Here is an 18,554-nt window from a genome sequence, read left to right on the forward strand (position 1 = left end):
TACAATATTAATAGATATTGTTTCTAATGTGTCTGTACAGAAAACACAGAGCAATGGCCCTCGAGAATTTCTAGAATACAAATTAAAAAAATGTTTTGCAAAATGTATAGGTACAAAAAGTAAAAACACATGAAGTGTCCCAGTCATTACTTCAATAATTCAATAATGATGCACACTAATTTCTAATACACTAGTCACTAGGTATTATAGGTAGGCATGCCCACCTATTGACAGAATCTATAATATTCTATGTTCATCTAATGTTGTGCTACAACAAACATGAAATCAATATGTCTACCCAAGGTGATAAACTTGTTGTTGAATGTTGAAGTCTCTAAAGAAAAAGATAGCATACATTTTAAGTTAAGATTACCCACAATACCATTTTTAATGATCAATTTCTTGACATTGGCCTTAGCCAAGAAGTACCCACATAATATTATATGGTTTAATGAGCTGATTATCAGTAGGACCACCTAGATTAACATAAACTTATAGATTGCACTAATCAAAGCATTATTACATAAATATTTGTATCACTAAACAAATAACTATGAAGTGTTTATTACGTTTGCATCATAAAAAAAAAATAAAAATGTAGATCTATATTTGAATAAGAAAACAGATAAGTCAATTGTCAAAATATGGGTAACTGTCAACTGGTAAGTAATTTGTTTCAATTTATATACCTACTTCCAGTTTAATAATTAGCATAATTAAGCATAGGTATGGATTTTAAGTGTAATCATTCTTCTTTCTTCAATTAACGATATTTAATAAAATTATATAAGTACATTCAATTTAATATTTCAAACATTAGTATTCGGTATATTAGTCAATAATATATTGAAAGTTTTAAGTTTTAAGAATTAAATGAATCAAGAGAAATAGAACTCTAATTCATTAAGTAATGAATTATTTATAATAATAAATATTTTAAACCAGTATAAGAGGAATTTTTTTTTTAAATATATTATATGACATATATAAATCACATCTTATAACTTTTTATACATCTTAACAATATTACATGAATGTCATAACTCCATAAATTGTTTTAAAAACCAAATGAGAAAAAAAACTATTTTTTATTAATTCTTAAAATATATATATATATATATATAATATGGTAGGTATGTCAACATTTCAAAAACAAAACATAATATTATGTTATAAGGAAAACACAAGTTTCAATTTCAGTATAAAATAATATATTTTTTTTAAATAGAAAAAAATGATAACTTTGATTATACTTACATTTTTTAGAAGAATGTTGGTATATATTAACTATGTTAACGCTAAATTATGTATAAAATATAAAACTACATATTTATATGATTACAAGTACATTTACTGATTTACTTAATGAATTATTACAATTTACAATGTTGAATTATCTACATTGGTTTGGTTGAATACTCAATAATAATGTGAAAAAAATTATATTTTATAATTTATAAATAATAATATAGTAATAATAAAGTTTTGTTAACTAGAACATTGACATTTCTAAGTTTTAAAATAATAGTAATGGATAAATTAATAATAATCGTTAAATTATAAGTATTTTATTGAAACACATATAATAATTTAAAATAAAATAAATTGTAGATGAAACATAATGTCATACTATAATAAAAATAAAATATATAATAACGAATATACACGCTACTTTAAAATATCCAATTACTTGGAATGTCAAATTTATTGATGGAGATAAATATATATTTTAATCCCTACTATCAAAATCTATATATATACATTATATATTTTAATTTGAAAGATTAAATTAAATAATACTAGTTAATTTTTTTTTGCCAATCATGATAAAATTTTTAATTATAAAAATATTATGGCATGTCATACATTTTTAGAACATACCTGCATGAAGTTGATAATTAATAACTGATAGCAGATAATAATGTATAACTTAATTGTCAGTTTCAAGATATTAGGCATAAGCCATTTAGTATATTAAATTATTGGGAAAAAAAAATTAACTGAAAAATACAACACAATTTATTAGCATAATAACATTAGGAACGTTGTTGGTATCGTTGGATGGTTTGTTTTCCCCACCAAGCTTCTAGATCAAAGGGTTTAAAACCTGAAATAAATTAAAGCATAAACATTTTATTAACTATCTAAAAAGATTGTTATTTATTAATAAATATTTATTGAACATAGCACTAATAATATAAATAAACATTTTAACACATACACCAAGACATCAAATTACAGCTACTGATATTTTATATACTTAAGACCAGCTCAAAAAATATATATTATGCAATTTTTATTTTCATAAATTAGTAATTTATGAAATTATTATTATCTACTTACAATGAATACTAAAATTAAATTATAATAACAATTAAATGTTATACTTTGTTTATTAATAAATATGCATTGCAAGTACAAAACTTAACTATGGTCGTGTCTATATAGACATATAAGACAGATTTTGAGAATGTATTAGAAAAATTTGATTAAAAGAAATGTATAATAAGTCATAAAACAATGCTTTAGTTGTACATGTAATACAAACAAATAAAATTCATAAAAATTATATAAATTATTATCATAAGCATTAATTTGTTTAATAACTTTAATAGAACCAATATCAAAATATCAAATACTGACATTAAAAAGACCTCAGTTTGCAAATATATAGTTACAAATTCAATCATTGCAATTATTATACATACTAATTATATTTATACCACAAACAACAACAATTAAAAATATTTTTGCTATCTTAGGAATTATGCCAATTTCATTTAAGGAAGGCTGTTTTAAAATTTACAAATTTAAATTTGAAAGTGTCACTGTGCCAATACCACAGTAAGCATTATTTTTCTGGCACATGTTCCCCTACCATAAAAGGTAAACAAATTAGTAACCATTTAATCAAATCACGATTTTCATTTAATACTAACTGGATGATTCAAATATTTTTACAATCTGAATAAGATGTGAGCAGTTATTATTAATATTACCTACATATTAACATAAAAAGTAACATTCATACTTTGCTATTCTTATGAGTTAAATTCTTATTCATGTACTACAAAAGCTGAATATACATGCATTTATTTATCAAAAATGACTGTAATATAGACTTAAAGGGACTTCACATTCAAACATTTCTCTTCCGCCTTAAATTCATAAAATATTGACATTTACATTCAGAAAAATCCATATTATGTTATTCTCAATATTATTTAATGGAAAGAAAATTTTACAGAGCACGGAAAAATATTAAAATTTTAAAATGTATATAACTCGCTATGAAATTCTTGAGATGTTTTGGACTACTTAAGGAGTGTCATATGGTGATACAAATGACTGTTTATAAAATGAGAACCCCCTTTTATTACTTTGAATTATTTAGTAGATATTTTTTTAAAAATATTGATCAAAACGTTTCAAAATTCAAAAGGGTAGTTTTTCTATTATTATGCTTAATATTAAGGATAATGCCCTTAAAAATGGCTTAACAAAAATATAAAATAGATGTATATTTCTATACGTCGGAAAAATTAGTAGCTAAATAATTAACTGTATAATACAAGGGTTGTAATTTGAAAACAGAAGTTTATATCTTCTTAAGTAGTACGAATAAGTTCAAGGATTTACAAATATGGTCATAAGTATATTTAAAAACTTAAAAAATCAGATTTTTTAACTGCATTATTGAAAAAGAAAGAAAGTGAGCATGCTTGGTGAATCACCGGGTCTAAGAATTTCAAGTATTAATTATGTTTTTTAATTTTTAGTATGTATTTTATATATTTGTAACATATACTAAAAAATAAAATTACATATTATAATGAATTATGATGTTTTAACACCAATTTCTAAGTCATCAAACATCAGGACTGAAATGGCAATAGCTTGATAAGACAGATGTCTCATTGCAATATAGTTGTGTAAGTGGCAGCTGGCAAGGTAGCATACTTGAGTATTGGACTTAGGTAAACTAAGTACTAGGAAAATAAATATTATTTTAAGTCTGTTTGAGGTTAATTGTTAGGTAGGACAGTCAAATTTTGCTATCACAAAAATTAAGCAAATTAGTATTTTTTATGGCCTTATAACAAATACTACTTAACAAGATTCATATGTAATTGCACAAACTTGCAAGTTTGACTCATTAAGTTATAAATAACAATCATTCTAATATAAATACCCATAGTGTTATAATTTATCAATAATCATTAACTTAATTTTATAAGCAATAAAGAAATACAAATATTATTAAATAAAATTAAAGCATAATACCTTTTAATGTATCACTATTTCCTTCTTCATAGAACTGTATATGAAAACGACCTAAAAATTATAGATCAAAATAAATGGTATATTTAATATTATAAATCGTCATTATTTTAAATTATAAATTTTTACATTTAGATTTAATATAGAAGAAAATTAATAAATATATGTGTATTAAGAGTACCTATACAGTTATATTTATCCTGAATGGAGATACTTAATTTAACGAGTAACCTTATAATTAATTAATTTTAATAACTTGTAAGGATAAGAAACTTACCGTTAGATCCTTGGCATCCATTTTGATATTCTTGAAAAATGACATTCCATGCTAAAACATTAGTAATAACAAATTATAAATTAGAAGGCATAACTCTTTCTCAATGTATTATTAATATACACCCAAACATAATTATTTTTGATTTAAGTTTAAAAAAATTGTAGTTAAAAATGTATGTTTATGTAATACGTTTTAAGTGAAATTAATAATTATAATAATATTTGTAAATAAAATATAATTTGAAAGTACATAGGATTATTCAGAGATTATGTGTTATAGAACTTAAATGTTTTTATAGGTAATTTATAAGAATACTCGCAAATGTGCATAAAATAAACTTAAATAATATATTTAAAAAATAAGTATACAAGATGATTTGGTTTTGTTTTATAATATGTTATTTTCTTTATCAAGTGTTATATTTTTAAGGATAAAAAAATTATACTTTGCTAATGACCTACAATTTTAAAAACCTACACAACTTCAACATAGGTGTTCAAGTAATATAATAGTAATATAAAAATGAATGATACAACCGAAGGTATAATAGTATAGCACAGATCTACGATAAATAAGGTCTAAAATTATTTTGTTTAGAGTTTTATATGAGATTATAGATAAGTTATAGCTTAAGGGGATTGGAAGCAGTGATTTTTTGTCTCTGTCTAACACATAATATAGAGTATAGGATATTTGGTGTATTAACATTCCAATGTACTGATTGATCTATTGAAGTGATGAGAAAATTAAAAAAAGATTTGAATTTTTCACCATGTCTACTTCAGATCAAATTTCCCACTTTTATTTTATCCCTCTAAATATTAAAAAAAATTCATACTAAATAAGGAAATAAAATATTTAAATTTTTGGAGAAGTTAAAACCACAAAAATAAAAATCTGGGAAAGTCGATCTCAAGTAGACTTGAAAAAAATTCAAATTGGTTTTTAGAATTATTATTGTTTCACTAGAGATCAATTATCTAGTATGATGGAATGAAAACATGTCTTAATTCCTATGTTCCATGTGTTAGACAAAGACAAAAAATGACTGCTTCCAAATCCCTTAATATAATATTCAAGACTATATGAAAAACAAATTAATTATAAAGATGTTTCAGTCACTGGGAGGTGTCGGAGTTAGGAAATATAACCTAAACTATAGATACATGGAGCTACACATTATGCATATACCTCTATTAGATATTATTTTATACAAAATATAATACTTACAACCACCAACAAAATGAATAAGTTCATCATGTTGTGATAAATTGTTTCGATCATTTGTTGAAGATGAATTATGTTGTGTTGATATGGGAAGGGGTTGTGCATCACGAGTCCTAGCAGACGGTCCAGTTAAACGACGGCCCATGATAGATGTATTATTTACCCTTAAATGTAATGAATTGATCAAATAAATAATGTTATTTTATTGAAATATATTAAGAAATTATAAAGTAAACATTTATGGTGCAATGTTAAAAATACTTTTGGATTGAGAAAAAACAGGTGAATTATTATTAGGCCGATTTATTATATAGTTGTCAGGGGGAATTATATATCAAGGAAACGCAGTGTAGCTAAATAGAAATGATGACATCCGAGGGTGGGGGCTAGGGGGACAACACGATTGGGACAAATAATTTTTAAAAACTGTTGGATTTTAATTTTTAATACGTTGTAGGCACGCCACGATAATTGTATTCACTTAACGCCACGCGTACGCTGATTGAATCTGGTAGGTGAACGAGTGGGTTATCCACCTAAAGACGATACTCGCCGTTGGAACACGATCCATTCCATGACACTTCGTGTCGTATGCGACCGGTTACTTGCAGTCCATTGAGTCTATGCAGTAGTATCGCTAATATTTATTACACCGTTGTTTTTGTTATGGGCTACTGGTTCGTAAGGAAAACTTACCCAGTAATCTGTGTCATTGGCTTTTGAACAGCTTTTGTAAGTCTTATATAAGACTGAGCGGGTTATGGTTTATGACTTACGATGATACAATAATGTTAAAATATTAAGCGATGTGGAACAAAATATATATTATATTAATATAATAATATTGCGAAATATTTTCACGAAAAACAAAAACAAAACAAAAGAAAAGTTCACGTCAACTGCGAGAGCGAAGCACCACGATAATAGCAGAAGCAGACACTATCAAAGTGATAATATATTAATTTATAATGCTAAAATATAGCTACGCCAGACTAGACCGCGGTATATACTATATGAGACCACGATTTAATTTGTCATGGACAGGACCGCGATGTAGAATGTAGATAATACGCGGGTGTCGGGTGTAGTGAGTAAATATGACTAGTGGGATCTAGGTGGCCTTTCATCGGCAGTCAGCGTCGTAATTTAACGGCATTGTCCGCCAGTAGCGCTAAAGAGGCCGATTCTTAAAATAATTCTGTGCAGCGAATGTTAATAGGCAAACCGCATAAAACCTTTATTAAGTTGTATGTGGCTTATTAACAATAACATTAAAAGTAAGTAAGATGGGTAAAGTCCACCATCACGTTGAGCATAAAAATACTAACATTTCCAAAAAAAAAAAAATTCTAAAAGATCGCTTGGGAAGTAAACTGCACTCCTACAAGTTGTACCGTTAGTGATATTATAAGAAACTCTAAACGTCCATAGACAATGAAAGAATAATAAGAACTTATATTATCTATGTAGACGTCACAGTTGTGAGTTTAAAATGCGGCTCCCTTATTAGTTATTAGTCAATTTCAAATTTTCGCCTAGCATTTTTATAGATTCATTGAAATCAAATTGATGAGCATTTTCATAAGATTTCCCTAGATATTATTGGCTATTGTTAGAGTATACAATACACGCGTGCATGTTTTGTATAATACCTATCGTCGGTCGGTGTTTTTCCGACGCTGCAGGTTTGCTTCGGAAAAAATGTCTTGGTTGGAAACGACCCCCGGTGGCCACTGCTCCGCTGTACAATAATATTAGATAATAATATGTTTGAGTTCTTGTTGAACATAAAATAGTTATACATAAATACATATAATATTATACAGTCCGTAAAAGGGGTATTCAGTAAAAACTTCCCTGATACAATGTCATTTTAACCATATTGGCCTGCAGTACGATTCAGGCGCATATTATTTTAAATTAGAGTTGTAACAGCGCTACTCATACGTATTACGTCACATACCAGCCGTACAAGTATAATAATCTACCCCGTGTCCCCGTCATAGTATTGGAAAATAATAAATATTATTACCTATATACCTATCATATGTGTATATATATTTTTTTCTTATTTGAATTAAACATTCAACTACCAAGGTCATTAGTCTCGTACTATGTGTGAGGTACCAATGCGATTGGTTGGAACACGTTTTTGTATGTGTGACAAGGCATTGTTGCTAAAACCTAGGTGGTCACTGGTCACCCACCCGGGAGCTAGGTATCAACGGTGGCCGATGTATGTACATTCAGAGCGTTTCTGCAGATCGAGCCACAGAATAGATGGGCCTCACCAACCACTTTAATATATTATAATATATAATAATAGTATACTACGATACGTACCTATCCTATTATGTGGTTTGGATTGGATTGTTTTGAAAATAGATTGTAGGAAGTGCAGCTTTTCTTAAAGTAAAATGAATGTGTAAGGGTTTGTGTTTATTGATTTTTATTCTCCATTTGGCGGAGCATTTTGAAATATTATCAAGATGAATTTGGAGTTTTGGTATGCTGTTGTGGAATCGGAATGAGATGAGAGGATTGCCGTGTCGTCGGCGTAAGTGGCTATCAGTGTGTTTTCGGAGTTGGGAATGTCAGCTGTGTAAATGTTGTAGTCCTTTACTCCTTTAGGTCTTTATGCTCAGAATGGTGTATTTATATACAATGACTAAGCATCATTGAATTCAAATTTATAGCCATTATAGAGATATCTGTGACTTAGCAATGAGATACCTAATCACTAGAGCTTTTTCTAATTATTTTTATAGTATCCTCAATTTAAGACTTACACTAGTTTGCTAATACCAAACCATAATAATTATTAGTTATTACATATTTTTTAAAAATCACAGATTAAATATATTTGAAAAAGGACTACTCCAATTTTAAAACAAGGATCAAATTTTTCTAAGACCAAGTCGGAAGGATAATCTAGTCAATATTTGGTAAAATTAAAAACAATGAAACTAACAACAAATATTTATCACTTAAGTTATGACTAGGGGCCGGAATTATATTCTTTTGGATATTTTTTTTGAGCCTATGCAGTAAGACGGGGGTTGGAAATCTTCACTAATCACGAAACCGGATAATTAAGGGCAAAAGTTTTTTTTGCATATTTGAGAATTTTTCAAGATAAATCGTCCAGTCAGTCCGTACATAATGTAAAACAGCTTTTGACTTAGAAACCATAGAAAACGATATAATATCTATTAAGGCACTTTTTCTTGTTATTGAAACATCGATCAAAAGGTTAGAAAAGTCTAATATATTTCTTGTTGATTCGACAAATCTAATTAAAAATACAATTGGTCAACTTCAAAAAATAACCCGGAAAAAATGGAAATAATATTTTTAAAAAAATTGATCGACTTCAACCAAAAAAATCGATGGATAATTTTGAAAAACATAGCTAGTTTTGAATGGATGAAGTTCAACTTAGAGATAATTTTTCCCCGCCTATGATGATTACTGATTCACAAAATTCTCTTTATTATGTGCCTATGTTTTGGTATTATTTTGCACATTATTTTTTAGTATATACCTATTTATATTAATTTTTTTTATTATTTTGCGTATAAATAGGTACATATTTTTAGTTCAAGTGAATAAATTAATAAAAAATTATATTTTTTATGATTTTTAAAGAATATTAGCATCTCATTTTGGCTATTTTAAAAGAATATAATTCCGGCCCCTAGTTATTACTTATATATATAATGAGTAATTTGTATTGAATTTTTAACTGTCGTAAAACTAAATTAAGGCTAGAATATTTAAATGTTCATTTCTACATCTTGAAGTACATATTGATCTGTACTTATGAAATAATAATTTGCTGTACTGCTGTACTTAAAAATAATGAAAAATTTAAAAGTGTGTGGTGCTCTTACACTTGACATATACTCCCAGTCACTATATCTTATAAACATGATAGAACAAAGAAGTGTATGTGAGACTTAGCTCGGCTTTAAATGTTTTGTATGATGCACCACACACTTTTAAATTTTTCATTATTTTTAAGTACAGAAAATTATTTTTTTTAAATAATATGTTTTTATAGAAGCGTGTTTAAAAAAAATATATTTTTTTATTTTTTTATTTTCTACTTTTTAGTTGAAAGTTAATTTTTTTTATTAAACGTTTAAAAAATATATTTGTGAAACAAATTTCTTATATTTAATAAAAAGAATCAAACTACTTATGACAAGACATTTATTTTGTTTGCCACAGCAAATTGAAATTTTTTTTTTGAAAAATTTCGTTATGAGATCATTATGTGTATAATATATTTTGTTATTTTACAGTACCCACTTATAATTTATTGTCCTTCATTTACAATTGCTTCCGAGATATTGGGACGATGTTGTCTCATTCTGTCGATTTCATCCAAAGCGTCAACGTTACAGAATGTCTTGCCCGTTATTTTTGAAGCGTCCAATTCTTCGATACGTAGTCCATCGAGGCTACGAACTCTGCTAATGATGACGTCAGACGTACGCTTGACCTTGAACGAATAGTTTCTGTCCCAAGTAAACGACAGCATAATCGACTGTGGTGCCCTGCATTTTATGGGCTGTTGAAGCCCATGTTAATATTAAAGGCAGCATAAAGCGCTCGGCAGTTCCGTAACTGAATTATGCTGGAAATTGTAATGATTTTGGCTTGATCAGGTGGATCCCATCCACGCCAATATCCACCATTACGTCCGGTACCTATGTCCTGCTTGTTTCAGGTTGCTGCCGATCGGGCAGTAAGCGAGCTTCTCGTTCTTCCAGGCTCTCATTTGTACGTTGCAGTGAATGTCGCTTTTGATCGAGTTGTAATCGTTGTTGGCGCTGCTCTGTTGTTTCGGCACTTCTCCATTGCCTCATATATTGGCTGTAAGCATCGAGTCTGATTCGTTTAACAATACGACCTTCATTATCCCTGTTATTACGAGCTTTCTCCAGCCGTCGTTTGCGTTGAGTGATTGTCTCTCTCATTTTAGTAGCGTCGATAGATAAAATATCTTGATAGCGTCGACCATTGATGTAAAACTCATCATATGCTTACTGTTTTGTAAAATTTATGAAAACCGGAAAACTTTAATTGATTCGAATTAATTTAATAGAATATTATCATGTCTGTGAATACCTGAAATATTTACAATTATATTTTTATAATATATTTTATATTTATTTATCGTCGTGGAAACAATCCGTTGCTATAAGGGGATCCAGAGAAACCCTTCGTACCTTTACTTCCTCGGAGATGACTTTGCACAACCGTCATCGCCTACCTGGAGGTCCGTGTCCCAAAATGACAACGGATTGTCAAAAAGTGCCACAAATCGAGCGCGCAAGATTTGATTACGGACAAACAGACATGAGAGCGAAGTTAAGAAAAGTGTGTAAAAATACAATTATTTATGTATAATATACATTTAGCTTTGAACAAGCAATACAACTTCTACTTATTTAAATTAGGTATTACATTTTTACTACGGGAAAAACAGAATAAACTAATAATTTTATGTATTATTTCAATTTAACAATAAATTGATTCATAACTCTGGTCAGGTTAGGTATGAGACGTTTAGGTAGTAGGTACACAAAGTTAAAGGAAATAGAAAACTTAATTGGGTAAAAAAAAATATAAAAACATATTATTGTACAATTACCATATAATTGTTATACATATCTATGATAAAATACAATAAAACAAGGTTTGCTATTTGTTTTTCTTTATATATTATAATGTATGTATTTATAAGATTAATAATCAAATATCACAAAAATTCCAAATCAAACAAGACTCCATGAACATTAAACACATAAATTTGTACGTCATCCATCGAGATGAACCGCACACCATTTTAAGAGGAGAAAAACACAACTAAATAAAGCTTTAATTATTAGTATGTATATATTTTTAAAATTTTTTTTTTCATACTAGTTGGTCATGAAATCCAGTTTGAAAGAACATATTATTATTTACACCTTAACAATTACATAACCACGTTTATTCTTTTTTAAATATTCATATTATTATAATTATCAGTATAATAATAGTTTTTACGAATTTTTAAAAAATATAAATATAAATAAGTTAAAATAGTTTTCGATTAAAACAGAAATAAATGGATCAGTCAACTGGTTTCAAACGTTAATGCGATTTGAAATTATAATTATTATAACTGTACATCGTGTTACCGTTTGAATTCACATGTAACAATTTATTAATAATATATATTATGATCAATAAACACTCAGTTTTTATAAGATTATTATTATTATATAATATTGTAACAAAAACAGTGGAATTAGGCACAACAGTACAGGTTGATGGAAATCTGGCAGAAGGGGAGTTATAATAAAATCATGAGTAATATATACCTAACAATATGGAATACTAGGGCTGGCTGTTAACTCTATATAATATAAAAACCTGGAAGGCCTACATAAATACTAAATAGGTAATGTCAATAGTCGTTTATAATAATGATAATATGCTAAAACGAAAATGATATTTAATTAGAAAACCACTTTATGAAATAGATACTAGGTTTATGATGTAGTATGCACCATAGGCTTAAATATTATTAATGAAGTAGTCTACCTTGGGAATTAATATTTTTGATTACCATAGTATAATGATAACAAAGAGTATACTTTTAAAAATATTATATATTTATAAATAAATTGAATATATATTAGTAAATTTCACTTAAATTACAAAACAAAACATTTACAACAAATAATGGAACTAAATAATTTAAAAACAAGTCATCAAGGCAAGTAAAAGAAATAATAATTTAATACTATTGAGCTTCGATATTCATTTATTTTTGCAAATAATTCTCAATGACTATAAAAGAATATACATTTGACACCTAAAGAAAATAAAAATTCAACAAAACAAAAACTATGATTTCAAACTGTTGTAAATCCTTCTGTTAATTAAAATTAAAAAAATATTATAAAGTAATTAATCATTTTTTTTATTTTTTTATTTTATTTAAGTTTCCTTCGACTAGGAAGGAATATACATTAATACATATTTTGATATACAAATTGTGTCAGGGCATGGCCCAAAAAAAAATGATAGAAATTGAATGATAGCCATCAAGTTATACAGAATTTCTAATTTTCCAATCAAGCAAACCACACTACAAGAAATCTTTGAAATTGTATTAAAACACTGTGCGCTTGTATTAACATTTGTAATCATTATTAATGGTAATGATAAAGACTCAAATGTATCGATTGAAGTCATAAGACCATAAAAAAATTGAATTACCAGGGCAGTTATTTATGCTTAATAAGATATCATTTTTAAAGGGTATATTACAATTACAGTAATTTAAACAAACTATGATATAATTTATTCTACATTTTGTATTAATTAAATATTATGGTTCAATTATAGGTCTGCAATAATATTCAATAATATCTTACATAATTGTTTTCTTTAAGGAAATAAAAATCAGATAATTAATGATTGGAAAATCAGTTAATAAATAAACCATAAGATAACACACATTGTATAGACATGTATGTATAAATATATATTTATCAATATTAGCCTCCCGTGACTAGTACTAAGGGAAATTATTTCCTAATTCCACTTAAATATTTATATATGTTAATTATTTAGCTATTTAGGTATTTAAAAAAAAATAACAAGTATATACATGATTAATAAAAAAATATACATTTCGTCAAAAGAAAAAATGTCATCCCAGTATCCTTCCAACTAATTACATTTTAAAATGTTCTTGAAATGTAAAATTTTAATAATATTCAATATCGAGACATTCAAAATGAAGATTATAAATAACACATATAACCCAAAATAATTAAACAACTAAAAACAAAAAAGATAAAACAAACAAACAATACTTAATGGGGCTTCCATTATGAGCTCTTTTTTCTTATTTTTTCATATTATATATTTTATTTAAGCCATATACCTACTCTATTTTTAAAACAATAAACAACAAACATAACACATATATGGCCATTACAATACACTGGCGAAATGTATCAACCACTATGTAACAATAAACAAAATAATAATAATAAATTAATAATAATAATAATAATAATAATAATAATAATATATTGTTGTTTTTAGTTTTTCATTGAACAATGAAAATGAATAGAATCTCCAGTGGCAACTATTTTAGAGCACACACATAATATATACACCAGATAATTTTATATTCAATTTATTAAGTGTTTTTATTTTTAAATTATGTTTAAATGTTAGCAAATTTAAATGACAAATATTATGGTAACTAAAAAGGCAAATTATGCAAAACGTTTTTTGATTTGAAGATATTTTTCAGACCAGTATACAGTTTTGAAATTATCCTAAAACAAACATTTATGACTCGATGAATACCCCAAAAAGTTAGTAATAAAAAGAAACCAAATGAATAAAGTAGTTATGGACTCATTTAACATATTTTAAAACAAATACTCGCATACAGAATTCATTTGAAAATCATTCTTGAAGACTGATGTTAGATTTGGATTAGAACATTTTCGTTAAATGTTTGTGCTAATTGGGCAAAAACAACCAAGTAAAAATTAAAATCAAGCTAATTTTGAATTATGACTTGTTTAACAATTTAAATTCATTTTTTGGGGTTATTTTAATCTGAAGTTGATTGATTTTAAACTTGTTGTTTTAAGTATGCAAAATGTATTGCGTTAAAATGATGTAAGTATAGTATAGAATAATAAGACAGAAAAACCCAAACAGATGACTCTCATCAAATAATTTACATTTAACTACATTATATTATATAAGATAACTATATTCTATACAATTGAATTCAATTTATTAAATTGTATTGTTGGCCATTTGCAATCATGGCCTCAGTAAAAATTAAAAAAAATCTAGTCTACTAACTATAAATTAGTTTTAACATATTTTTTTTATTATTTTATCTTTCATTTAAATTTGAAAACATTTTCAGATGAAATTTAAGAGGTATAAAATTATAAATTAAATTTTACTTAAAAAAAAACCTGATGTCCTCCTCTTATTACGTTTTATCATAATATTGTAACATTGTTCTATTATATTGCTAGAACTCGTTCATTTCTATTTCATATTTTTTTTTATAAATATCAATAAAGGATTAAACTAAAAACAAAAAAGTTAAATAAGAATGTAAAAAAAAAAAAACAAAAAAATAAATAAAATTGGTCGATTAACGGATGTGGGTGACAAATGTATCATATCATTTCATGGGATAGTTTAACATTTTTTCATCTAAAATAATACAATCAATAAAAATTAATATAATTTAGTGTGAAATACAAATAATATTGCATACATTAAAATGTTTATAAAATTACTCGCATGGTAATGTTAAAATAAAAGACAAAACAAAACAACATTGCTTATAAGTATAAATAATAGAAATATACTTGTTTGTAAGCATTGTGTAATTTAAAAATCATCTGAACTAAACAATTAATGAAATATATAACAACACTGTGATAAGCAAACATAAAGAAAATTCAAACCCCTCTTTGTAATAACTTCAAGCTTTTAAATTTTGTTCACATCCAATCAGTCAATACTCACAATTTTTTTTATTATACATATAAAAAATGTATAAGTACTTATAATAACATTTATTAAATAATGTCAAAAAATAAATATCAATGCAACTGATAACTTGAGGTTAAGAATATTACAAGCTTACTAAAATGTAATAACATAATTGGAAATTAATGATAAATTAAGTTGAAACATAATAGTTACTTGTTAATATTCAAAGTAATTCATAATTATGCTATGTCAATGCAAATTATGATTACAAATAATTCAAATTGATATTTATATATATATATATATATATATATACACACACACATATATACATATATAAATATATGACATACAAATATAAACTAATGCATGTTAATGTATAATTTTTATCACAGTTATGTTATTTAAATCTTTTAATATATACATAAACATAAATATATATGAATATAATATATCTATATAGGAGTTTTGTTTCAGTTGTTTTGTTTTATGCATTTTTTGTTTTTCATAAAAGGAAACAATCATAAGATATTAGACTTATGTAAAAAAACTAACAATAAACATAATAATTTGGACAAATTGATTAGAATATAATGACAGTAGGACGGGGATATATTTATCTATCACTGTTGTTTTAAGCCTATCAATTTAAGCATAAAACAATGTTACAATTTGTGTGTCGATACTGTCCGGATCCTTCCACTTATTTGCCATACTTGTAGTGAATTGTTTTTATACTGAAAAATTAACCATAAATGACCTCGTGCTTTTAAGTTAAGTTGATTATAATAAATGTACACAATATAGGAGTTTGGTTGTGACTAAAAAATAAACATGATAATATATTTAATTGATGATATGGGAATAAAAATATTTACATGATACTAAATTGTTTTTAATTGTCTTATCTTACATCTTTTTATAAAAATGTAGGTGCTAAGGAATTAACAATATTTTCAGTGCTTGATTTGGGGGCACGTAGTAATAAAGCCCTTCTATTTTTTTGAAACAACCTCCGGAAAGGAATATTTACTAGTGAATTAGTAAATTTTCAGTTTTTTAAATGTAAAATAGTCTAAAAGCCATTGTACCTACGAAAAACCCTTCAACAAAATTGATTGTTAAAATTCTTTAAAACTATTAAATATAGTGATACGAAATATTGTTATGCAGAGGAAGCACCTGCAAGCGCAGTCGTAGTTTTACAAATGCTTAACATGGCAAATTGTAGTGTGAATAATCCATTCAACTCAGGTATGTATAATAGAAGAGCATATTGAGCATAGACTTATTATAAAATTTAAAAGCAAAAATATTATCCAGTAGACCTTTTTGTGTCTTAGATTAGAATTTTTAAGCAAGCTATGAGCATTTAAAAATATTTTTAACAGAGTTAAATGAATTATTCAGAGCGTACAATTTGCCATGATATGAGTTTATAAAATGGAGTTAACTTTAGATCTATGCAAAAAACAAAAACAAGGATTGTTTATAAGAACATGTATTTGTTTGTTTAATGCATAGTTTTTTGATTTTATGCTTTTAAAAAGATAATTCAAAAATAAGTGTTTTCTTTAAACATATGTAAACAAATTTAATAATGTTCTGGTGAAATTGTTGCTGGGAGGGTGCAAACCACTCACAGTAATGTGACGATTAATTTTGTGCAGAACATCATTCTTTCATTCAACATCCGTTGAGTACCCTTTTTAATTTTTTTCCAAATCAAGCACTCTGTATTATGTATGGTTAATTTAAGAAAAGATTTTACTGAAGGACCAAACACTTCAAGTTTAAGTGATGGAAAAATATTTTAAAACTAAATTGAGATGGTCAAAATGATTTTAATACTTACAGAACCGTTATTTATAAGTTGAGTCACAACTAATACTCTGGCCTTATCTACATTTTACTTAGGAGACTTAGTACGATTGAATTTTGATGATCCTTTCCTGGGTATTGTTCCCCGTTCACTATTTGCTGTTCTGTGTCCTTTACCAGACCGATTTGTTTGAAGGCCCTCTGAAATGAATATAATTAAATCAATATCAAGAACACATAGATTAATTATTACGAGAATTATAAAGATTTAAATTTGAATATTAATTACTACTTATAGTTAATAGCTTATTATTAAATCTATCTGCACAAATAAAAAACAATAACTTGTCTAAAAAACAATTTTAAATTAGATCTTAATAAATTTATGAATTCTACATAGTATATATTAAGCTAAAAAAGAATATGAGGTGTAGTAAAGACATGATGGATGCTTAGAAATATAATATATCACTTTAGATTTAAGTAACTCCATTTGAATCAAATTTATATTAAAAATGTGGTAACTATACCTGCTGTAAGGTTTGATTGTTTAGATTGTTGGGGAATCACAACAGGTATGGTTTCATCTTTTTTTTCTTCCTCTACAATAGGAGATTGCCCAAATGTGATAATGGTAGGGATATGGCTCTCATTCCTTTCTTTGTGATGCTGTGCTACTTGTGCATAACTTAGTTTATGACCAATATTTGGAGAACCATTCCCATTAAGAACAGGATTGTTGTTGGCCATATCAGCAGAAAATGTAGCAGGTGGTTGTGGTATGACACAAGCACATTGTGATGGCAAAGCAGCCTTATGATTTGGTACAGTTGGTTTAGTATTAAGAGATGTACCATTGGCTTTAGGCGTAGTAGGTGGCATGTCAGATTTCGCTGGCATTACAGTCTTATCCGTAGGATTTATTATAGAATTCGAAGTCGTAACAATATCCTGAACCTATAATAAAACAATATAAAATCAACAATTTTAGTCTATTATTAAAACATTAATACAAGATTAGGATTAACAAATACCTTTGGGTGCAAATTATTAATAGAGCTCAGAGACATATTTGATATGTCATCAACAATTGCAGTCACAGGTACAGACCCAACAGGAGGCACTGTTTGTAAACCATTTGGTAGACTCTCTGAATTCACAGTTAGGTCCATATCATCATCAGTCTTAGATACAGAGGGTTCAGACAGTACTGTTGAAATACTCGAAGTTGAAATTACAGAAATCCTGTAAATCCAAAAAGTCAATAATAGTACAGCTAGTATAACCAGAAGTATAATATAATATTATAACAAACAAACAAACTTAGTAATAAAAAAAGAAATCCCACTAAAAAAAAATTTATTTTTTAACCTTACCCCATATTAGGTTGCCTTTA

At 26.7% G+C, this 18,554-nt stretch overlaps 2 protein-coding genes across 7 annotated transcripts in view; both read right to left on the reverse strand.

Moving 5' to 3' along the window:
• Positions 1-1,996: 1,996 nt before the first annotated feature.
• On the reverse strand, positions 1,997-6,793 carry LOC111029077 (MAPK regulated corepressor interacting protein 2). 2 transcript variants are annotated; one of them, XM_022307924.1, is made up of 6 exons: positions 6,482-6,793; positions 6,236-6,406; positions 5,789-5,949; positions 4,559-4,609; positions 4,285-4,335; positions 1,997-2,107 (listed from the first exon to the last, which is right to left on the reverse strand). In XM_022307924.1, the coding sequence occupies exons 3-6, from the start codon at positions 5,928-5,930 to the stop codon at positions 2,037-2,039; spliced, it is 315 nt and encodes a 104-aa protein (XP_022163616.1). In that variant the 5' UTR covers positions 5,931-5,949; positions 6,236-6,406; positions 6,482-6,793; the 3' UTR covers positions 1,997-2,036. The 2 variants fall into 2 exon arrangements, with proteins under 2 accessions (XP_022163616.1, XP_022163615.1); XM_022307923.1 differs by lacking the exon at positions 6,236-6,406 and having other exon boundaries at positions 6,482-6,791.
• Positions 6,794-17,192: 10,399 nt separating this feature from the next.
• Positions 17,193-18,554, reverse strand: part of LOC111029083 — a 33,245-nt gene continuing 31,883 nt past the window's right edge. For all 5 annotated transcript variants that reach the window (XM_022307930.1, XM_022307929.1, XM_022307931.1 and 2 more), the window contains 3 exons: positions 18,193-18,403; positions 17,689-18,115; positions 17,193-17,359 (listed from right to left, as the gene is read on the reverse strand). In XM_022307930.1, coding sequence (XP_022163622.1) covers positions 17,247-17,359; positions 17,689-18,115; positions 18,193-18,403 — 751 coding nt within the window. In that variant the 3' untranslated portion in view covers positions 17,193-17,246. The remainder of the gene's footprint in view (positions 17,360-17,688; positions 18,116-18,192; positions 18,404-18,554) is intronic.

The sequence above is a fragment of the Myzus persicae genome, unplaced genomic scaffold (assembly GCF_001856785.1).
Source record: "Myzus persicae strain clone G006 unplaced genomic scaffold, MPER_G0061.0, whole genome shotgun sequence".
NCBI classification, from domain to species: domain Eukaryota; kingdom Metazoa; phylum Arthropoda; class Insecta; order Hemiptera; family Aphididae; genus Myzus; species Myzus persicae.